The following is a 23,847-nucleotide window of genomic DNA, read 5'->3' on the forward strand; positions in this document are numbered from 1 at the left end:
AAAAGAGAGGTCCATGTTTCATTTTAGGCAAGCTTCACACTGACATCTGTGGGACAGCATTGAACATACCATGGTGTAATGGGAGTTGGAGAGGGGAGAGCATAGAAATATTTGGGAGAATAACCGCTAAACACTCCCTAAGTTTGATGAAAAAGATCAACTTACAGATCCAAGAACTTCCATAAGACCTAGGATAAACATGAAGAGAAACACATAGACACTTTATAGTCAAACTATTGAGAAAATCTTGAAAACAAGAAAATATGGTTTATCTCAGATAAAGGAGCAGTATGACTAACAGTTGACTTCTCATGAGAAACAGTGGCAGCCAGAAGGCAGAGAATGACATATTTGAAGTCTAGGAAGACAGGAATATCCAGCAAAACTATCCTTCAAAATAAAGACAGAAAATGTATTGCTAGCCAAACTAATTGAAAAGAAAGGCTGAAAGGAAATGATATCAGTCACTCAAATCCCCTGGAAGAAATAAAGAATACTGGAAACAAGTGTAGGTAAATTTTTATGGGATGAGGTATGTTTTTCTTTAAATGGAAATTATGTAAGGCAGTTTTAACACTTGTTTGATTTATAGCATATATGGATATGATCTGTGATGAAAATATGTAGTTGGAGGACAGAATACAACTATATTGTAGCTTATTTTACCAAGTTAGTCAATACCTAAAGAGTGATAACATTAAAATTCATATTGTAGTCCTAGTTAAAACGTCAACAGAACAGGTTCCACTTCTGAAATTGAGCATGAAGAACTCTGTGGACTTGTTTCCCAGCAAAATAATACTAACATTTAAAGTCTCTGAAAACTGTCCTAAGAACATACAGCAAATGAAGACATTTATTGAAAAACATTTACTAAACCTGTCAACAGCAAAAGACTGAGGCACTGAGCCATGGCCATCGCCCAATACCTTCCACTCAGCCTGATGGGAATTTCATAGTGGATGGCTGTGGCCAAGAAGATAGGTGTCCTCTCCGGCCAGTTCCATCAGTCCCCTGGGAGGGCATGCTGACAGCCTTAACCAGAAGTCTGAAGAGCCAGCAAGACTCAAGTTACTACAATTAGGAATGGAAGCAAGGGCACACTAGTAATAATGGGGTGGGAGGAAATCTTGGGAGTTGATTACTATGATTATGGTCTTGATGGTGATAATTTTATGGTCTATACTTATCCCCACTCATTAGGTTGAATAAATGTTTTACATGTCAACAGTGTCTCAAAGTGGTTTAAAAAGGAAAAAGTTCCATTGGCAACGACATCCAAAAGAACAAATTTGTTAGGTTAAATTTAACAAAAGAAATGTTAATCTTATAGTCTGACAAGTACAAATCATTGTTGAAATAAGATACTCATAGATGGGACACAATATTGTTGAGATGGTCATTCTCCCCAAATTTATTTACCGATCTAGTGCAACCCCTATCAAAACCCCAGTTAGCCTGTTTGCAGAAGTTTCTAAGATGACCCCAAAATTCATAAATTCAAGGGACCTAGAGTAACTAAAACCATATTGAAAAAGGAAAACAAAGTTGGGAAATGCACATTTCTGATTGCAAAACACTAGAAAACCCAGTAACTGAAGAGTATGTTACTGGCGCAAAAATGGACATGCAGGTCAATGGGCTCCAATAGTATGGAAATAGCCCACGTGGCCAGGTGAGGCCGCCCTACTGGGGCTTGGGGAGCTGCGGGCCAGGCCGGTGGGCGGGACGCTGGCTCCGCCCCTGCTCTCGGTCCCGCCCCTTTCTCCCCGGCCCCTCTTCCTCCTCCGCCACTCCCACCGCCAGCGCGTCGCCTGGCAACAGCGACTGGCGTCACTTCCGGTCATTTAAACTCGGCGTCGGCGGGGCGCACTCGGGGATGGCGGCGGCCGAGCCCGCGAGCTCGGGGCAGTCGGCGCCACAGGGCCAGGCCCAGGGTCAGTGGGCGCCCCCCGCTTCCCCCGCGCCGCCGTCGCAGCTCGGGGGCCCGGCGGGCGGGAGCAGCCGGCACGAGAAGAGCCTGGGGCTGCTCACCGCCAAGTTCGTGTCGCTGCTGCAGGAGGCGCAGGATGGTGTGCTGGACCTCAAGGCGGTGAGCGCGCCGCGGGGGCGGGGAAGGGGCTCTGGGCCCGGAGCGCAGGGACTGGGGGCGGAGGAAGGGGCGTTTGGGCTGAAGCGCAGGGACTGGGGGCGGGGGAAAGGGTGCTGGGAGGGGGCCGGACGGAGGGGAAAAGGCGCGGGGGCAGGGGCTAGGGGAGGGGACGGGGGCGGGACGCGGGGGAGGGGGCGCGGGTGTGGCGACGGGGGTGGGGGTGTGGGGAAAGTAGCTGGCCAAACACCGGACCCGCCGCGTGGCCGCAGCCCGACCCGCTCTCCACAAAGAGCCGCCCCACGGCCACCGTGCTGTTGGGACTCGGCGGTTTCCATGGGCTGCTCCGGGGCCCCGTGGTGTCTTGTTCCAAACCAGAGCAAGCGCTACTGAACCTCCCTCTGCCCCCGCCCTCTCGCTGAAGGAGCGAGTTCCTAGCCCTGCGTGGGGCGGGACTTTCGGTGTGTGACTTCGTGCGGCACGAGACGCAGACCTCTACGGTGGGACTCGCAGTGTCGCCAGGAGGGCACTTCTGTCCCTTTAAAGTCGCGTGTGCCATGGGGCGCGCCTGCCTTGGGCTCGAGCTCAGGTCCTTCCAAAGGACCCGGTGAGCGGAGGCCGGTGGTCACGCACCTGACCTGACCGCCCAGCCAGGGTTTGTCAGATGCACAGCGCCCACGGACGCAAGGGGACAACCCAAAGCCAAGTTTAAGTACGAACCAGGCTGTAAACACGCCAATGATGCGCCGTCTAAGCAGTCACTGCAGACACCCCCAGGCGCCTGTCCTGAGCCCAGGCCGGCACAGCATTGTCTCCGCACCCGGGGCCAAGGACGCTCACCTGACTGCATCCCCAGGCTCCTCTGGGACCTGAGATTGCCGGGGGTGGGGTGTCTTCTGGCCCTGGCTTCCCTGGGAGTGGCTGTGCATTGAACAAGTGGGCCGGCCGGCTGCACGTGTGGTGCCGCCAGTGCTGTCCGGAGTTTCCTCCCCGCCTAAAGCGCTTTATGGCCCGGACAGCTACTCCTGAAATGGTCATGAACTAAAATGCCTTCTTCACAGGTAGTCGTGAGGGTGTTACCACACACAGCTTGCAGGCTACTGTTGAAAACCTAGAAATTCACCTGTAGCCTTGGACTTGAATAAAAGGAATGATGCAAGTTTGGGGTTTCCCAGAGAAAACTGAACTCCGAGGACTGACTTTGAAGGCTTCTCCCTCCACTTCCCAGATGAGGCAGCTGCGCCCTCTGCCCTGGGGTTCTTGGCTTCCTCCTGGTTCATGAAATTGATCTCTGGGAGTCAGGGGGTCAGTGAGCAGGAGGGTTTAATAATTTAATCACAGTTTCCTAAAAGGTTAGAGGTTTCTGCATTACCATTGTCTTATTACAGTAATGATTTTTTTATACCTAGAGAACAGTTTGAGTATCATTCTTTTTTACATATATCTGGAAAAAACATATCGTTTATTTACATTTTCATTCATTTACATATATATGATGTGTAAAATCTATATCTAAAAAAATCTACATTGAAGTCTTTCCAATAATGTTTCTTATTGTGCATCATAGAAAAACATCATTAACGCATTTTCTTTTCCTTTTTGTTTTTTATCATTAGGTTTTTGACAATACATCTGTAATTTGATGTATTTTGAAATTATAAATTTGAAATTATAAAATCATTTTTTCATATATTCTTACTTTGGATGGCCCATTTCACCATAAGTTATTGATACTTTTGAGTTATACACTTGATTTTTTTTAAGAAGCAGTTCAAGAAACTATTTTTGTTGTTTCATGAATATGAAAAATTATATCAACCTTCACATTCGCATGTCTTGGATGCCATGAAATACCCAAGACCACCAGGATGCCATCTCTTTTCTAACCTCTGACATACACTACTGAAGAACAGGACACAGTGCTGCCTCTTAGCGATTCATTTCTCAAGTAAAACATCAAAAACGAAGTTCCATTGTAAAAGCTTATGCAGTTTATTAAAAATCAAAAACTGAAAATTGGAACAAACTGGAAGCGTACACACATCAAAGCTCTGAGTCCGGGTGGGGAACGCACCTGCGGTGTCTCTAGGGCATCCCGGGGCCGGGGCTGAGCTGGCCCTGCAGAGGCTGAGCCGCGGGGCCTCTGCCGGAAGGAAGGTGGTTCCCCGGTTTTTCATTCCCGCGGGATCCAGTGCCCCCCGCAGTCCCACCGAGAGCCCTCGCACAGCCTGAGTCATCCCTGTGTTCTGTGGGACTGCTTATTTCTTAAACCTCATTCTACAGCGTCAGCCACAGTGCCAAGCCTTAGACATGCATGCCACTTTTTGTTAACGTTTATTATTTTTTCATAAATATGTAAATGGAGATGAAGATCTTCCTGCTTTTTCAGACCATGCGGACACTCGGGTGGAAGTGCCGGTGGACTCTGATGCCAGGACTGCGCCCGCAGGCCGTTAGGTAGCTTGGACCTTTGACTGCACACCCATTTATTTAAGTCTTTTAGGAACATTTGAAAATGTTTTGCCACAAATGTATGTCAGGGATATATAATTAATGCCAATTGGCACCTGAGTACCCACTCGCTTTCCGAATCTGTGTCCTGTGAGACAGATTGGTAACTGCTTTACAAGGCAGTTGCGCGTTGACTTAGGTAATGCCGGGGAAAGATCTGTAACACAGGTCCTGTTACTGGCTTTAAAAGGTTCTCTGTTCATAATCTCTAACCATGTCTGAAATTAGCTAAAATCCTGACATCGACAGCACATTGTGGGGCACGGTTGAAGGTTTTTTAAAATTCTCATTAAAATATGTCCTGGGCAGTCTTGCTGAGCCGCTCGGGTTCCTCCCACCTTACTTTCAGGACCTTCACTGCGTGTGTGTGTGTGTGTGTGTGTGTGTGTGTGTGTGTGTGTAACGAATTGGTCACAGGTAGTATCACCTGTGCGTTTGTGGGTTTGGATGCTTAGCAGCCCAAACACTGAACACATGGCCTGACAGCTGTGGTCCCGGAAGAGAGCAGCGACCTGCTCTGCAGATGAGAGCCCGAGGGACAGGTGTTTCCTAGTTACTGTTTCATGTTCAGAGCCTCATGTGCCCTCAAAATACTCTTGGGCAAATGAGCTGCAGCTAATTCTAAGCAAACAGCTACCCTGGGATCCGCCCTCCAGAGCTCACACTGTCCCAGCGCAGGTGCCCGGGAAGTGGGTGGAATGCTGGGCAGCGCCAGTCACCGCGCAGGTGCAGTGCTGTAACGGAGTCACCTCCTGGCTCATTGTCTTGAGCACCTGCCACCAGGGTCCCTGGCTTGAATGGTGTTCCACCTGGGCATCACCTTGCTCCCACTGGTGACCTTGTCAGAAGAGGATTCGGTGTTTGGAGGGGGGTTATTCTCCTCTGAAGGTTCTGTTTGCTTGTGTGTTTTCCTGGGCAGTGGAGCTGGTGTGGTGCAATGAGATGCTTCCTTCAGGGCCAGACAGGTGCAGGGTTTGTCAGTAGCCCTGATGCACGGGACTGTGTTTATTCAGCAGCTGCTTTGAACATGGGATGGGCATGCGCTGCCCTGCCCTGCCCCTGCGTGCCCCTCGGCACCAAAGCCGGTCTCCAGGGCTGGAGAAATGTGGGGGTTCCAGCTCTGCTGCTACTGCTCACTCTCCTGCTCCCCGGGGGGGATTTCACACTGCCCCTCTTCTCTCAGCCACAGGCCCCCTCCCCCTTCACTGCACCCCACCGGAGAGAAAATAAAAGCCATCACAAGGAGATACCTGCCTGTCTGCCATCTTACCTGCATCTTTGAAAGAAATGACATTCTGGAGAGACCTCACAGTTCCTTCAGTTGCTGCCCAGCGCCCCTGGCACTGCCCAGCGTTCCACCTCCTTCCCTGGCATCTCTTCTCCACTAAGGCTCTGAGTCCGTCACTTTGCCCAGACAGCTGTGACTGGTCCGCAGTGGTCCTGCAAAGCCCTCTCTAGGGGTCAGGTGGCAGTGGTCTGACCTGGTTACCCTTTCTACTCTCCCCTTGCCCTCCAGGACCCCTCTCCTTCTCCGGCTTTGGGCCGGCTGCCCCTTGGTTCCCTGTTCGGCCCTCGGACACCTGGGAGTGCCCCAGTGCAACCTAACTGCAGGGCTGATGTGGCTGCCCACGCGCAAGCCTCCGGCAGGTCCTGTCCGCGCGTGCTCTCTGCTTGTCGGCTGTGCATATGCTCATGTGTGTAAAGGGAAGGAAATGATGTTGAGTTTTGGAAATCAAGGGCTAAATGTGGAAGTTGTGAAGTAGTAGGAAACTTCAAAAATTGAGCTAAAAGGGAGACCTGATGGCTCTTTGCCTAAGGACCAAGGACAGCTCTCTTTCCTGTGACCACCTGGTGTTCTAGCCATGAGCTGGAGGGGGGCGGGGCGGGGCGGGGAGCGCTGCTCTCTGTCTGAGCACCTGCTTGGAGGACCCAGCCGCCTAGGGGCTCTGGGTTCCCTCTCAAGGGCCTCATCCGAGGAAAGTGAGAAATGTGATGCGCCCACAACCCCAGTTACATCTGCAGTGGCTTCTGCCCCTCGGAAAAGTAGCCTCCTGCTCCTCACAGACACCGCAGGAAGGCGAGCGGAGGCGTTGCTGAGCCCTGCCTGGTCCTGTTGTACCTGCCTGGGTCTGCCTGTCTGCCGCATGCCCCTGAAGACCCGGGAGGTGGGCAGGAGCCGCCTGCACCTTTTGGTGGCCCAGCACATGGATTCTTAGAACCAGCGTTGCCCTCACAGGTTCCAGATGCCTGTGAGGTGAGCTGTCTGTCACACTTGCTCCCGAGGGAGGGGGTCCAGCTTGCAAAATTATGGGTTTTGCCCTGACTGGTTTGGCTCAGTGGATAGAGCGTCGGCCTGTGGACTGAAGGGTCCCAGGTTCGATTCCGGTCAAGGGCATGTACCTTGGTTGCAGGCACATCCCCAGTAAGAAGTGTGCAGGAGGCAGCTGATCGATGTTTCTAACTCTATCCCTCTCTCTTCCTCTCTGTAAAATATAAAATATGTTTTAAAAAAAACAAATTTAGATTTAAAAAAAAATTATGAGTTTTGTAGGAGCTGCTTTTATACAGGATCAGGAAGGTAGTGATGCCCTGAGAGGGCCGGGTACATGCCCTGTGCCAGTCCAGGTAGAGTGCTGACCACATGGCGAGGACACGGTGTCTCGTGGCTGCAGGAATCGAGACTGCGTCCACGTTCCGCAGGCTGTTGCCGAATCCACTTGAAAAAGAGCCGTGGGTCCCGTTATTTAGTTTCCACTCGTTCTTAGGGAACAAATGTCAGGAATGTGAGTGGGAATGGCTAGAGTTCCTGAATTCAGCCGTAATGCGGACATTTTTGTTGACCTGTGACCGCGAGTGAGAGCCCCGCCTGGACGCGGATCGCTGGCGCCTCGGGCTGGAGCGTGGCGGTTGATTTGCCGTGTGTGGGTTTCACTGTGTTTCAGAAGTGCTCACAGTGTATGTCAGGTTTCGCCATGTGTGTCCTTCAGAATTCGACTGAATTGTTTTTTAAATTACCGAGATGTAATTTTTCAAAGTTTCAAAAAAGAATTGAAGCTGTCTTTAGTCAAGACTGTTTACGAACTGGGAAATGAGACAGGACGTGGCAGGTCAGCAGTTTGCTGTCCCCGGGATTAGCCCATGAGGTGTTCTCACTGTTCTTTTATCCCCACAGGCTTTGTGCCACCACCTCTCCATTTTCTTGCCATTTCAGCATCTGCTGACTTTACATGGAGTCGTGTCCGCGGGCCTCCGGGTGGGAGAGCTGCTTGAACTCCCAGCCATTGTTCCCAGGCGCCGCTGGCTCTGAGCTGGCACTGGGCTCTCGTGCTGTGCACTTAATCGCCAGCCCTTTCTGGCTTTAAAATACGAATTGTAATTTATTCCATTGCCACCCCCCCTTGTAAACAGGCTGCAGATACTTTGGCTGTGAGGCAGAAAAGAAGAATTTATGATATCACCAACGTCTTGGAAGGGATCGACCTGATTGAGAAAAAGTCAAAAAACAGCATCCAGTGGAAGTAAGTCGCAAGGCAGGGCTCCGCTCCAAGACCTGCTCCTCCCGGAGCGGCAGAGCCCGGGCGCACCTGAGCCTCTGCCGCCGCTGTGCGCACGCCCGGCTGTGGGCCGCCTGGACCTGCCGCGGGGGCGTCTGTGCCCGTCCCCGTCTGTGGCTGCTGTGTTAGTTTACCACTGCTCTGCGGTTTAATTTACACTCTTACAAACTCACATCATACGTTCTCCCCCCAGGCCCCGCACGGCACCCTGCACACTGCTGGGTCATTAATCCCTCTCCGCCCAAGTCGGCTAATTAATGAATACAAACGCCTTGAGAGCAGGAACTCCGTCTTACGTGTGGGAACATGTGCCTTATAAATAATAGTTGATCGAAATGCACGTTGTCTCTTAACTGTGATGTGGTTGTATGTTTGTGACAAATGCATTCTGTTTTGCAAATTTGTCCCCTTTGACCTCCATTTTTTATTTTTTTATTTTGGTCAAAATCCCACCAAAATATGTAAAGGTTATCATTCATTTTACCTGTATCTCAGTCTACATCTGAGATGTCCAAGTTGACAGTTTGGCTGTGACATCTTTTTGGTGTATCTGTCACCAGCCTGATGTTCCAGGTGATTATGCTAAAACATGCTGGGAAATTTTGAAATTTCACTGTTCTTGCCAAGAAATATTCTAAGCAATCATGTTCTGAGGCATCGTAATTAAATTTTTTAATCTTTTATTTTTGTAAGAGTATAAAGATTTTTGTCTTCAACATATTGCTCCTTCAGTGTTAGTGCTGTAAAAATCAGGTGCTGTAGTTGACGTGGGTCTGACATGGCGTGTCCATGCTCCCTGTGTGTAGAGGTGTAGGCGCTGGCTGCAACACTAAGGAAGTCCTGGAGAGACTGCGAGACCTCAGAGCTGAGGTTGAGGACCTGGACCTGAAGGAAAGGGAACTGGATCAGCAGAAGTCATGGCTGCAGCAGAGCATCAGAAATGTGATGGATGACACCAACAGCAGATATCCTTTTCCATGGTTGCACGTCACATCCAGCTGGGGAGGGTGAGTTACAGGGGCAGGTCCAGTCCAGCTGGGGAGGGTGAGTTACAGGGGTAGGTCCAGTCCAGCTGGGGAGGGTGAGTTACAGGGGCAGGTCCAGTCCAGCTGGGGAGGGTGAGTTACAGGGGCAGATCCAGTCCAGCTGGGGAGGGTGAGTTACAGGGGCAGGTCCAGTCCAGCTGGGGAGGGTGAGTTATAGGGGCAGGTCCAGCTGGGGAGGGTGAGTTACAGGGGCAGGTCCAGTCCAGCTGGGGAAGGTGAGTTACAGGGGCAGGTCCAGCTGGGGAGGGTGAGTTACAGGGGCAGGTCCAGCTGGGGAAGGTGAGTTACAGGGGCAGGTTCAGCTGGGGAGGGTGAGTTACAGGGACAGGTCCAGCTGGGGAGGGTGAGTTACAGGGACAGGTCCAGCTGGGGAGGGTGAGTTACAGGGGCAGGTCCAGTCCAGCTGGGGAGGGTGAGTTACCGGGACAGGTCCAGCTGGGGAGGGTGAGTTACAGGGACAGGTCCAGCTGGGGAGGATGTGCTGTCTGACATTCTCCCAGCCAGGAGTCGGGTGCTTTGCTCACTGTGTTTAGAGATTTAAGTTTAGGACGTAAATGTAACATTACAATTTTATGTTTCTAACAATTTAAAAATTTTGCCTTTTTAAGTTAAATAGTCTGTCTAGTACCATCATTCCTGTGTCTCATTGAGAAAAGAAATTTCGTCTACTTTCCATCTACCCATTGCTAGACTGCGATATACAGGCCGAATGCTTGGGGCTTCTGTGAATTTTAGACACCATTGTGAAGTGCGTAGGTTATTGTAAATTGGGGTGGGGGGGGAGCCTTTTTTCTGCCAAGGGCCAGTTGAATATTTATAACATTCTTGGGCCATACAGATTTATCAACTTAACAATTAGCCTGCTACATGTGGTCAAATGTTTAATTAACTCACCCCTATTGCCTTGGCAGAGCCAGACCAAATGATTTCGTGGGCCCCACCCCTACGTTCCGTGCTCTGGAGGGGTGAACATTGAGCAGCTCTCAGGGCTTTGAGAAGTTAATGTGGGTTGGACAACCCGGGATACTTTCCCCTGATACTAACTCCGCAGTGGAGCCTCCCAGGGGGTGGGTCCAAGGCTGGTGCTTCTGCCAGGTTAGAAGGAAGAGGGGTACACCCCAAGTGTCCACGTCACTGTCTTCTTGCATGTCTGCGGTGCCTGGATATGCGAGCGCCCCTTTGCTCTCTGGGACATTTCCCCTGCATCAGCCGCGTGCCTCGTGAACTTTGACCTACCTGAGGCCAGGGAGGCTCCTTGCCATCTCGTCCTGGGTGCACAGGTCCATGAGCTCACGTATCACTTTCTCTGTTGGTCAGAGCTCCTTCAGTGTGAGAACTGGGGGTTTCAAGCTGTGGAGCCCCAAGATTCCAAACCCATTGTACTGGCTGATCTTGGACTTTGCTGCACGGCTTTCCAAGGTTCCAGCTACTCCCAGGACCCAAACTGCGGCCCAGGAAGGTTGTGGGTGTGGAGGCCTCTGTGGTTGTGGCATCTGCTTCACCACCAGCGCCCCCAGAGCCTGGCTCCTGAGGAAGAGGTTTCTGTCTGTCCCGAGGGTCCGCCGGCTACAGAACCCAGAGCAGCCGGGCCCTCCAGGCGCTTTTGCTGGCTCGTCTCTGCTTTTGCAGGCTGAAGACCGGCTTTTCTCCTCTGACTGCAGCAGCCCCGCAAGCATTCACTCATGTTGTTTATTTAGGCCTCTGGTTTATTAATGGAAATGCCTAGAGCTTGATGCAAACATGTTCCTTAACTCCTGCGACGTACGTTTTCCTACGTGACTCACGAGGATATCTGCAATTGCTTCCACGGTGAGTCGGTGCCGCCTCTGATCGACCGCTGCTGCGGAGACTCGGAATCCGGGGTTCACCGGGCCAGGGTCAGAAGTGGGCTCCTCATCTCGCTCTGCAGTGCGCTGGGCTCACAGCCACTCACATTTCTGTTCTGTGACAGTGACCGCTATTCCCGCTCACATCGCTGTCTGCATTGCTGGCAGTAAACTGGGTGGGAGGGGCAGCTCAGATTCGGGCTAAATGACAGTCACAGTCAGGGACCAACTTGAACTCAGTGCTCATTGCTCTTCTGTGAAACGGCAGCGAGTGTGCTGGGCACAGCGCAGAGGAAGCAGGATGTGCTCATACGAGGAAAACTAGCTTCCCAGCCCACCCACCTCGTGTGGCTTCGGAAATGACCCCGTAGTGGATGAGTAACGAACAGGGTGGGGCTGTGCACACACGTCTCAGTAATCATGCCTGTCACGAGGACAGCCTTTTCACTAACTGCAGGCGGGGGTGGCTGTCGCTGGACTTGGCCACCACCTGGAGGCTCAGTCTTCCACAGAGAGGGTAGGATTGGGCTTCACAAGTGAGCTTGCTCACGCTCCAGAGTTCAGTGTATCTTGGCTCTTTCAAGGAAACAGTGAGATTTAGTTGACGTTAAAAGCTGTCAGCGTCTCAGATTCAACAAGATTCACTGGAGCTGAGTTTGTTCATGAGTGATCGATCTAAGGCTGCGTGTTGCCCTGATCTGAGATCTCCTACATCTGTGACCTCCATTCTCAGCACATCCCTGTGGGGTTACAGCCCCTGCTCTACAGAAGGAAGAACCAAAGCCACCCACTTGCCACTCTATTTCCTAAAATTGAAACGTCTGTGTTTTCTGACAGGTGACACACTGTTGGCCATCCAAGCACCTGCTGGCACACAGCTGGAGGTCCCTCTTCCAGAGATGGTAGGTGGGGCTGGTCAGAGCGGACCCGCTGTCGGGAAGGAGGCCCCCATGTCTGCCTCCGAGCACGGGCTCACTATGTGAACTCTCAGGCGTCAGTGCCAGGGTCTTGATACTGAATCTGGGTGTCTTCAGTACTTCGGTAAAATTGTAGACATGACTGAATGAATTATGTAGCATTTTATTTTTTTAAATTTGATTTCATGAGTCATGATATAGTCAATAATCTCAAAGCATCAGTTTGGCTGTATCTGCAACCCATGTACCAGTCCTGTCTGTGGAAGAAGTTCAATTGAAATATCAACAATAATACTGTTTTAAATTGGGTCATTTTAACACGTCTGGCTCATTGAGTCATATATGTATTAACTCTTTGCTACGTCCAAGTTTCATGAATTTAGTTTGGGATCCGGAGTTCCTAAAACTCATTTGAAAGCTGTAGCAACCAGAGAAGGGGTAGACAAAGGTGACCGCTGTCACCACGGCCTGCCCCAGCCACCCTAGAGGCTTGGATGTAGGTGTTCACATAATGGACTCTGCAGCCTTGGGATCTGGGTAACTTGGAAATGCAGGGACGTTGCACCCGCCTCTGTAGGAAAAGTCCGGGTTGTGTGCTTGCTGCCAGAGTTAGATGGCAGCGGAGGGGCCATGTGCTAGGGCCCACGCCCAGGAGGGAGTCCACACGGAGAATGTGAACAACCATGACGTTAAAAGGGAAGTCTGCCAGAAGTCTACAACTGAGTTTTTGGAACTCGGTTTTTTGAGAAAAGCTTACTTTAAGGGCCAGGGGGCTTAGAGCCTCCATTCCCTGTCCTCGTGATCTCCACTCAGTGTCTTGACCGACTGCCTCTGTTTTGTTGTGTGGATTTAGTTACTCCCTAGTAGCTTTATCTCATTTTCAATTTGTTTACACCCAACAACTTCAAAGGGTCAGAATGGACAGAAGAAGTACCAGATCAACCTAAAGAGTCACTCGGGCCCCATCCATGTGCTGCTGATAAATAAAGAGTCCAGTTCGTCTCAGCCTGTGGTTTTCCCTGTTCCCCCACCGGACGACCTCACGCAGCCCCCCTCTCAGCCTTCGACTCCCCGGACTCCGCACAAGCCCAGCCCTGCCCCGCCGAGCCCCCCGGGGCCGCCTGCCTCTGAGAGGACCCCTGGCCTCGAGCACGTCCCGGCCACAGACTCGGCTTCAGGTGGGCCCAGAGCCTCCATCTTAGGAAGGGGAGCTTTTCTGAATTTGTCTGTGGCCTAGTGACTGTCACCTGATGCAGGAAGGAAATAGGAAGCTTAATCAGCAAAAGTGATGCAGTGTCTGTGTCCAGTGCTGGGACAGGTTTATGAGAAACATCCTTTTTATACTATTTATATTTATCATGTTTGGTTATAATTATGTGTATTGGCATATAAGTATTTTAATACGTTATTATGGATTTGTTTCTGCAGATATATTTTACACACGATCTGATTGTATATCCAGAAACGCAGTGGGTGGGTGCGGTGTGGCTGAAACTGTATGGAGCGCTGCACGCTCAGCAGTGTTTAACGGGTCTGAAGTGCAGTTTTCCTTAGGATTCCATTGCGCCTCTGCTGCCGTGTGCACGCCTGCTCGTATCCGAGGTTTGCTTTGTAAGGTGATCTCCGGGCAGGTCAGGACAGGTTACTGCCGCCCCTGGCCGCCTTTGCGGAGTCGGGCTGTGGAGCACAGAGACCCCCTTGTCCTCGGTCCTCACTGCGATGCTTGTGTCTGGAACATGGAGTGGCTCAGGGATGACGGTCACGCCCATCTAGACACAGTGCTGCAGGTCATTCAAGCCGGTCTCATTTGTACCTTCAGGACGCGTCCCAGGACAGGGTGGAGTCTGCTGCCCAGGTTGCTCTCAGTGGGACCTGGTGAGGCTGTGAAGAAAGGTCTGGCCACGCACAGAGCGCCTCAGGGTCGTGTCCTGCCCCCTGTCCTGTGCTCCCTGTGTTTCTACTGTCAGGTGTGGGGATGCCTGTCCTCCGAGTATAACCTAATGGGGGGAAGAAAGCAGGCAAGCTCCGTAAGGTTCAGCTCAGACCCAGTCCACCAGCTTCACCAAGCATTCAACAAAGTCTGAGCAGTTAGTTTTTGTATATGGTTTTGTATCAGGAAATAGTAAGAAAGGTAGCTTGGGGCCGGGTTGAAGAAGGCCGTGACAGACTGAGTGAGGACTAGTGGATAGCCAGTGACGTTCTGTGACCGGGAGGTGGCTGTGGAGGACCACACGGCGCTGAGTGCCGGGACGTGACTGGGAGGAGACACCTGGGAAGCAGAGGGCAGGGCCGTTGTGCAGCTGAGAGAACGTTTAGGCCACAGGAGGGTGATGGCAGTGGGTGCATGAGAGAAAGAACACACAAGAAACATTGTTTAGGCAAAGTAAGTCCCATCTGACCTGTGGAACGGAAAGTGATGGCGCTTTACTGGCTAAAGCCCAGGAGTCTGCTGTGGGAGGAGGCGGCGGCAGCTTTGGGGCTACTTGAGTTTAGAAATTTACAAGTGAAACTTGTAGGTGCGAATGGACACATCGTTTCATGCGTTCTAGTCCTTCATGTGGACTGAGTCAAGGGGTTGATGTGGACTCCCGTGTTTAATGTGCTGTGCCCAAGGAGAGCCAGCTGCCCCCACTGCAGAGGTGTCACATCGCGATCACGTTTCTCTTCCCGCAGGATCTGTTACTGGAGATATCATTGATGAGCTGATGTCTTCTGATGGTAAGCAGCTTAAAGTTGTACTACCTCCCTCAGGCAGAATTGCTTCCCTGGAACTTACAGGTGGCACAGGATTGATTAAGTACTTAGTGCCTTGTGGCAAGTTGTGAAAATTCTCCTTCAATAACACTGGTGAGTAGGTCCTGGAAGTCTGGCCCCGTTGGTCTGTGCCTGCTTCTCAAGGGGACTCTCATCAGGGGACACTTGCCTGCACTGAGTAGACTTCCTAGGCGCTGGCACACGAGTCCTTTCACTCCACAAGAATCTGGCCAAGGCCAATAAAGCTGTCAGCCAACATGAAGCCATTACACTGCTCCTGACCATGGCCATGTCATCATCTAAACTGAAGTCTGTCAGACTCAACAACCCATTTCTCAAGCTTATACCTATAGTCCCTGCACAAACTGTCTTTAAATGAGAATCTTTCAATATGCACAGTAAACACAAGTCATTAATTTGATCATTGCTTTTCCACATAAGAAATGGTAATTTAACAGATGGGCCTTTTGAGTGTGTGAAGCCGCATTAACCTTGAACCTGTGCTTTGCTTGCAGTGTTTCCTCTCCTGCGGCTCTCCCCCACCCCCGCGGATGACTACAACTTTAATTTAGATGACAGTGAAGGAGTGTGTGACCTGTTTGATGTCCAGATACTAAATTATTAGACTCCTTGGAAACCTGGGACAGTTATCTACCTCTAACTGAAACCTTGTAGACTTGCTAATAACCTGAGTATTTATAATGAAGTAACACCTGTTTAGGTCGCTGATTCTGATGTCTTCTTCCCTAATTCTTGCTCTCTGACTTCACAAAACGTCAACTGTGAAGCAAAGGGCTCCGAAGCCCCTAGAGTGACTGCATTCTGGGACTTCAACTTCCCTTCCAATTCTAACTCCTGTTTTTACTCTTATGAGAGGAAAGTTAAAAGAAGGTTAAAGGTCATCAAAAACCAAAATGGCCAAGGGCTCATCACTTACTAGTATTTGTGTTTCACTTTTACTGCCACGAAACTGTCCATATTTCTGCGCTCCAATCCTGACAGTCACTGCCACGTATGAAGTGAAGGTGTCCGAGAGGCTGCGGTCACTTCCCGTGAAGTTTGTGAAGTGCCTTCGTTCTAGCACTTTAAGTTCACCACGTTTGCTGACTCCTGACATTCCACTTTCCTGGATTATAGGAGAGGGCTGTTTATGTAGTTTGTTTTTAAAATGTGCCAATGCCTGTACATTAACAAGATTTTTTAAAAATAAAGTTGTATAAAGCATTTAATTTATTGGTCTTTGCGGGAATCTGATGCATCACCAAGGACATTACAACTGAGCCATTAATCTCGTAGCTTCGTCAACATTCACGGGTCTGTTTTCCTGACTCGGCTGAAGAGCCTGGAGGGAGGAAAGTATTCAATGTAAACATTTAGATAACAGTAGTGCACAAAATCTCCTACATTTAGATAACAGTAGTGCACAAAATCTCCTATGTCATCTAGTAGCCAATTTAATTTCTACTCATGCCTTTGGAAACGTGATAAATTCTCATGTTCACAATGTTTATGAATATGCTATACATACAGCACAGCCACGTACACACAGAGCCGAGTACTTAAAGATCACATTCGACTTACAAGCTGTGGAAATTTATTAGCCTCCAGTTTATTAAAAGGAAATGCTCTACGCACCAGCTGTTTCTGCAGAGGCTCAAGGGAAAGGCCTTGAGAGAAGTGAGCAAGCTCCTTCTGTATGTCCACAAAAGCTTCATTCATTCTTTTAACTTTTTCAGCATTCACAATGTTTATCTTTTTAAAAAAGAAAAAGAACATTAATCCATGATCTCATAACCCTTAAGGATAAAATATACTCAACCTTAATTTAACCTTGTTAAACCTAAATTCTTAAGACAATTGTACCAGTTTCTGGGCAAGCTTCACACTAAAACTCCCAGTCTTATTGGGGAATGTTGGACAAAAGGTTCTGTTTTTTAATAAGGACAAGTATGTGGAACACCCCCTATCTGGACTTTACTTGGGTAAGCAGGCCAGCGTGTGGACCAGATGGCCCAGCTGTTATCTCTCGCCGATGAGGCAGGAGCCCGCATCCCATGCTCCCAGTCCTGCTAACGGCCTCAGCCTCCCTCACTTTCTGGCCCTGATGGAGGTCCCTGGCAGTCTGAGGACAGCCACCCGGCGGCCCCCATCTTGAATCTGAATGGTGGGGTGGAGGTCCTATTCTTCCTGTAAATCTTATGCCCTGGGACACCCTGGCCCCACCCTCCCCACTGTCACCTACCAACACCAGGACTACTTGCTCCTTCATGAAAGATGTCCAGCCTCGGCTCACTAACCTCCAGGCCTGGTGTCACTGCTTGTGGCTTCACCAACAACCTAATGCTGTGGCCTTGTCTGCAGGTCCTCATCTATCCACATACAGTTTAGTCAGGATTCTTACATTGCACTGCAGCCTCTGCATCCATTATTTCACGTTCCTGCACTCCCTCAGCCGCACAGACCCAAGACCATTATTTCCTCAACCACTGAACCTCCCTCTCTCCACGTCTCTCCCATTTCATACTTGCCTGCAAGCCAATTATACTCACTGATCAGAATGCTGAGCCTAAAGCCAAAGCCCTAGAAAATCGTAGCCAGGTGAGTGGCTTCATTTTAAATCCATGGCCACAAACTTCTGACCACTTGCACGGTGCCTGGCCGCCCACCGCCCTCCGGTAAGTCAGGCTATTTCCTGGAAAATTACACGACCAGGCTGCCAACCCACACACCTCCCCCGTGGACACTTCCTTCAGCACAGGAGGCGCCGGTGCTTCCACCTGAGGAAGTAACACCTGGGCCGTGGCAGCTCTCTGCCTGGGACACGCTGCTCCTGGCGCCGCCCCGCTCTGTGCATCTCTAGCTCCTTCTCACTCAGGTCTTGGCCCCTGTCAACTGAAGACGATTCCATGTGAAATTGTCACTCCAAACCCCTGTCATATCACCGGCCTCATTTCCTTTATAGCATTTCCAAAGCCATAAAGTCACTTGATCAAAAAGCTGCAATCAACTAATTCATGAAAAGTGAAAAATAAAATGTGACATTTCTGTGCACTATCATTACATTCACTAAGTCCCAGAGAGCTGATGCCACATACTACTTTAACTTGAAACCATTTTCTGCAGGACTCTGCTACATATATCTTGAATAAATTTCCTATTTCCCAAATATTTTGAAAAATGATAAGCTTTTCAAATTTTGCATTTTAAGAAACACAGTATGGTATTTTCACTTGACAGATTCTTGAATATGCCTGAGGTCACAGAGAAGGACTGGTTCTGACACAGGGATTTCTGAGATCTGATAAAGCTATCAAACTGTTACTTGGAATCTCAAAGGTTTGCAGTTAATTTTTTTCGTTTTGTACATTTGGATTTTTTAAAACAAATATTTAAAATCCTGCCCTTGTAGGGAAGGCTAAAAACCTGTTTTAAATAAAAGCATTCAGTTTCTCGTTAGCTTTGCCTTCATGCTTTGCTTGTAAACAGGAAACTGGGTGCTTAATGCTCACCTTCTTAAGATTCGTGGTAACTGGTTTTGCTTTACTTTTCCCCTTAAAGTTTTTTTGGCTGGCTATGTGAAACACATTCCTGGGCTTCTGCCCTTTCCATTTGTTCTTGGCCATTGTCTAGAAAAGAAAGAAAAGGAGCTCAATTAAGCTGCCCACATTTATGACTGTAAATCAATTTAAGTTTTTAGAGTGCAGGTACCAATTAAATCTGAGAAATTCCACCTTAATGCTGGTTATTTTTTAAGTTGCTTCATGTATTAAAAATTACTTCCCTGTCTTCTGCCACCTTTAGATTTTCTGCTGTTGGGAGTGCAGAGTAGGTATCTAATTCTTTTCTGCATTTACAGCACCTGGACCACAGGAGGCGCCACATTCACTTCTGCTGGTTTGAATCAACATTAATATCAACAGCTGCTTTTTTAGCTTCCTGCAGCAGCCCACCATGTTAACCACCACTACCCATCCTGCTGGTTCACATGCTACTGTACGGCTCTGGTGCCATATCCTAGGACTGACTCCTTCCTTCTTTTCATTCCTCCTTACTTGCCCCATGTCCTCTCCTGTGTGCCCTCCTCAAACTCAGAACTTAATCCTGTACTTCCTACCCCGCCTCCCTTAAATTACTTACTTTCACGCCTGTCAGGTCACCTTTCTATAGATGGCTCTTGCCTTGAAACTTCAGATATTCTTTGTTCTATAGCTGAACATGAACTAAGCCTATTAAGTTCTACTTTAGACACATCTCTCCAATCTCTTTAACAATGCACGTGAGGAACAATTTTTAAAATATTAATAGTTAAGACTTACTGAGCTTTTACTATGTGTACAAGTACTATGCCTTTGTTTTATGTACTTTGATTAATTTCCTCCTCACAACACTTTGTGGAAGGTGCTATTTATCCCCATTTTAAATATTAAAAAAAAAACACACCTAATGCAAAGGGAAGTTAATGTGCCCTCTGCACAGCAGTAGTAATCCGGGAAGGCCACGCAGAGCTAGTGGTGTCCAGAGTAGGCAAAAGTAGGTTTACAGTTGTGAGTACGTGGAAGTTTGTTCTTGTATTATTATTTACTAGAGGTCCCTCAGCCCAGCCTGCACCCTCTCCAATCTGGGACCCCTCGAGGGATGTCCGACTGCCCGTTTAGGCCCGATCCCAGTAGAATCGGGCCTAAACGGGCAGTGGGACATCCCTCTCACAATCCAGGACTGCTGGCTCCCAACTGTTCACCTGCCTGCCTTCCTGATTGCCCCTAACCGCTTCTGCCTGCCAGCCTGATCACCCCCTAACCACTCCCCTGCCAGCCTGATCAATGCCTAACTGCTCCCCTGCCAGCCTGATTGCCCCTAACTGCCCTTCCTCTACAGGTCTGGTCACCCCTAACTGCCCTCCCCTGCGGCCTGGTCCCACGCAACTGCCCTCCCCTGCAGGCCTGGTCCCCCGCAACTACTCTCCCCTGCAGGCCTGGGTCCCCCACAACTGCCCTTCCCTGCTGGCCTGATCGCCCCCAACTTCCCTCCCTTGCAGACTTGGTCCCTCCCAACTGCCCTCCCCTGATGGCCTGATCGCCCACAACTGCCCTCCCTTGCAGGCCTGGTCCGTCCCAACTGCCCTCCCCTGCTGGCCATCTTGTGGCAGCCATCTTGTGTCCACATGGGAGCAGCCATCTTGTGTGTTGGAGTGATGGTCAATTTGCATATTACTCTTTTATTAGATAGGATTTACTAGAGGCCCAGTGCACAAATTCGTGCACCAGTGGGCTCCCTCGGCTTGGCCTGTGGGATCGGGCCGAAACCAGCTCTCTGACATCCCCGAGGGGTCCCGGATTGCGAGGGGGTGCAGGCCAGGCTGAGGGACCCCACCAGTGCACCATCGGGCCAGGGAGAGATGCCAGAGGCTGGCCAGCCGGGGAGGGACCACAGGAGGGCTCCAGGGCACATCTGGCTCATCTCACTCAAGTCCCAATCGGCCGGACCCCTGCAACCAGCTAACCTACCTGTTAGAGTGTCTGCCCCCTGGCGGTCAGTGTACATCATAGCGAGAAGTTAAGCGGCCTTAGCATATCATTAGCATATTACACTTTAATTGGTTGAATGGCTGACTGGACACTTAGCATATTAGGCTTTTATTATATAGGGTATTATATACAACTAGAGACCCAATGCATGAAAATTCATGCAAGAGTAGGCCTTCTTTTCCCCCTGGCTGCCGGCACTGGCTTCCCTCCGGCCCCAGCTTCATCAGGAAGGACTTTTGGAATGATGTCCAGAAGACATCCGGTCTAATTAGCATATTACCCTTTTATTATTATAGATTATTGTATTACTTTCCATACAGACAACTGTAAACCTACTTTTGCCCGACCCTGTATAAATAAAAATGCAATACAAAAGTATGATGTAATATTTACTGCGTTACTGCTAGTCCCTAGACTTGGTTAGATCATGGGCTTGGGCAAACAATACCCATGGGCCAAATCAGGTCAGACACCTGTCTTTGTAAATAAAGTTTTATTAGAACAGAGCTATGTCCGTTCAACTACGTATTGTCTTACGGGCGCTTTCCTGCTATAACTGTGGTCCACAAAGCCTAAAGTATTTACTATCTGGCCCTTTACAGAAAGACTGTCCACCCCTGGCATGAGCCACGTGCACCCAAGTCTACCCTAAATAGTCTATGAAATGAACATGCTAATGCAAAAAACCTGTGAAAGCACAAGGAGCAATGTGCTCTGTGGCAGCTGCTGGAACCCGGGACCCAGACACATCTGTCACTCTCCTCTACCTCCCCAGGCACCCACGCTGCACATTGTTCTCTGAAGACACCTGGACATTCCTGCTTCCTTCCCTTTGCTCACATTGTCTCTCTCCACTGAAGTTTACATCCTCTAAGTCGGGCCTCAGGCAACTACGTAACAGCCACCCTTTTCACCCCAATAGTAGTTAATACTTAAAAATAACAAACACTGTGGACGACAGGGGCCACATGCTGACCTGACAGCTCAGGGAAGGCCTGCATGGCGGTCTTGCAAACTCAGAGACCTAAAGTCACCATAAAGGATGGTCTGAAATTATAACTAAACGCAGTGATGGTGGGCAGTTAGTCCTAGGCGGGTATCTTCCCTGACAAGGTCAACCTTTACCTTAGCTGAGCCTGTCTGTCTTTTTGCATCTATGATAACACACCCTTGAAATGTCTGGGTAACTTGTAACCTCCCTTTCTCTGGACCCCTTGGGGCACAGCCTAATGTGCTGGGCGCCAGGACAGAGTCCACAAATTCCTTCATTGTATCATGTTAATTGTTCCTGCACCCACCTAAGTATTTGTCTATCATTTTACCTTTTATCCAATCCCAGGGGTTTCCCTGCTTTGCTTTCTCCCGCCTCTCTAGTCTATCACCAATGGATTTCACGTAACCCACCTACCTCCGTTCCTTTGATTGCAATGTATAAAAATAAAGGAAAACCCGCCATTCTCTGGGGCATTATCTCAATCCATTGAGATTCTGCTTCCTGGCAATTGTCGACAGTTTGGCTCAAATAAACTCACAAAAATTCTTTACAGGTTTGAATGTTTTTTCATGTTAACAGCACGACAGAAAATACATTATTATAGAAGAAAAAGAAAATACACATAAGTTTCCCCAGTTCAATGACCTAAAATCCTTTCAATAGTAACCAAACTCCAACCACTCTAACACTCATTCAATTGCTTCTATGTACCAGGTGTGGCACGGAATGACACACACCTGAAACATACAGGCTGTCACAGGCAGGTTCATGGGGAAGGTAACATCCTAGTTGGGGGGACAGGGAATACCCCTGACAACCGCGTGAAAACCATGACGCCAGACAAACACAGAAACTGGCCCCCGGCCCAGGACTGAGGCCCGGCGGTCGGAGACGCGCGGCGGACCCGGACCCGGACCGGCCACAGCGCCGCGAGGCCCGCCAGCCCTGCCCCATCCCCAGCCCCAGCCCCAAACTCCCCACCAGACTCTCACCAGGCCGACCTCTCACACCCTCGCGCTGCGGCTCGCTGCTCCAGCTCGGGTGACACCACAGGCACGGGCAGGATCCAGGAAGTTCCGGGGGAAGCAGCCAATTAAACTTCCTCTCCTAGGCTGCGGTTCCGCCCACCGAGCAGAGCCCCGCCCACAAAGCGAAGGTCTATTCGTGACTCGGCCAGAACACAGAGGCAAGCCCCGCCCACAGAACGTAGCCCCCACTCACCGTGGTTGGTAGTACCCCACACAAAGCCCCGCCCACCGAACGTACTGGACGTAGTTCCGCCCTTGAGCAGGTTCCCGCCCCTGACATAGCCCCGCCCACAGGGCTCTTGTTTCTGGGCACAGTATCTGAGCGCAGCGACGTCCCGCCCTCCGCAGGAAGTCCCGCCCTCCGCTAGAAGCCCCGCCCTCTACAGGAAGTCCGGTCCCCAGCGTTCCCTGTCTAAGTGGGGTTGTGGTTTAGCAAACACAGTTGGTCACTGAACCGAGAGGACGTCTTCCGAGCGATCGCCCTTGGCCTCTGCGTTCGGTCCCAGGAGAGGGCGCTCGCACCCTGGCTGGCGTCCACGCGCGAGGAGCCCAAGTCCTTTCCTCAGGGTGTCTCCTTCTTCACAGCCGCGTGTGGGGCCAGGCAGGGGCGCAGGGCCACATGAAGATGTTGCCAGGAGAGTACCGGGAGCTTCAGCAGCGCAGCGGACGCACGCCTGCCCTACGGCGTCCGCGTGCACGCACTCCCATTCGGATATCAAGGCTCACTGTCCTGGAAAGTAACCCCAAGCTTCCCAGAGCATCCCTCATTGGAGTCTTAGTTCACATGGTGTCACGTGTTTCGCTGCTTCCTTTGGACGTCCTGGATAGCCAGGTTTCACTGGCGAACAGGTGCGGACATTCCTACATGCCTCTCCCGGGAAAGCGTGAGGCCTGGCGGCGCGGGAGATGCCGCCTCCGTGGACGTGGGTCGCAGGCTTCAGCTGTTCACGCGGCAGTGCCTAACTCATGCCCCACCACCTGTGTGTCTGCCTGCCTGCCATCGGCCCCTCACTGTCACCTTTGTTGTCCCACCCACGTTCCGCAGCTCCAGCGCCCGGGAGCTGTGACTTAACATTTGCTCAGTGACGAAAAATGCCCGAAGTGGAAAAGGCAGGGATTGTAGCCAGTCCACAGAAAACGATTTCGAAGCTTTGTCATCTGATGAGCAAATACCTAGAGGAGCACTTCTTTTTATCTCCGCTCCACAAATCTGTTTTCAACTTAAGGAAGCAGGTTTTATCCAGAGTAATCTGGCCGAATGCCTAGAAATCCCAAACCTGAACACAGCAAATAGCCGAAGGTTGAGAAGGGTGCAGTGCATATCACAGAGGCCATAAAAACATCCGAAGGTACACGAAGTCCTTACGCGGATTTTATGGTTCTTGGTTAAAATGCAAGTAATAGTGTAAAACGACAGGAATTGTGACAGCAGGCCCATGTTTAAAACCCAGAAGACTGGCAAGGGCAAAGAAGGACGTGTGTTACTAAATTAGAACTTGACACTGAATTCCAGCGGTGTTTAAAGAAAAAATGAAAGGATGCTGTGCTTTGTAATGACCAAGTTCAGTTGATAAGCAAACACTCAGGCTGTCTAAAGCTCAAT

General features: G+C 50.1%; 2 protein-coding genes across 3 annotated transcripts; one reads left to right on the plus strand and one right to left on the minus strand.

The window, feature by feature from the left end:
* Positions 1-1,861: 1,861 nt before the first annotated feature.
* On the plus strand, positions 1,862-15,923 carry E2F5 (E2F transcription factor 5). The gene is made up of 8 exons (XM_080646846.1): positions 1,862-2,092; positions 8,009-8,118; positions 8,961-9,119; positions 10,966-11,009; positions 11,864-11,928; positions 12,854-13,121; positions 14,617-14,661; positions 15,213-15,923. Exons 1-8 carry the CDS (start codon positions 1,880-1,882, stop codon positions 15,320-15,322), a joined length of 1,014 nt encoding a protein of 337 aa, XP_080502972.1. The 5' UTR covers positions 1,862-1,879; the 3' UTR covers positions 15,323-15,923.
* Positions 15,905-22,340, minus strand: RBIS (ribosomal biogenesis factor). Of its 2 annotated transcripts, none has more exons than XM_080646847.1 (4): positions 22,209-22,340; positions 18,207-18,323; positions 16,333-16,449; positions 15,905-16,039 (listed from the first exon to the last, which is right to left on the minus strand). In XM_080646847.1, the coding sequence occupies exons 2-4, from the start codon at positions 18,318-18,320 to the stop codon at positions 15,968-15,970; spliced, it is 303 nt and encodes a 100-aa protein (XP_080502973.1). In that variant the 5' UTR covers positions 18,321-18,323; positions 22,209-22,340; the 3' UTR covers positions 15,905-15,967. The 2 variants fall into 2 exon arrangements, with proteins under 2 accessions (XP_080502973.1, XP_080502974.1); XM_080646848.1 differs by having other exon boundaries at positions 22,218-22,296.
* Between the last annotated feature and the right edge of the window lie 1,507 nt (positions 22,341-23,847).

This window comes from Plecotus auritus (genome assembly GCF_963455305.1).
Source record: "Plecotus auritus genome assembly, chromosome: 11".
Lineage (NCBI taxonomy): Eukaryota > Metazoa > Chordata > Mammalia > Chiroptera > Vespertilionidae > Plecotus > Plecotus auritus.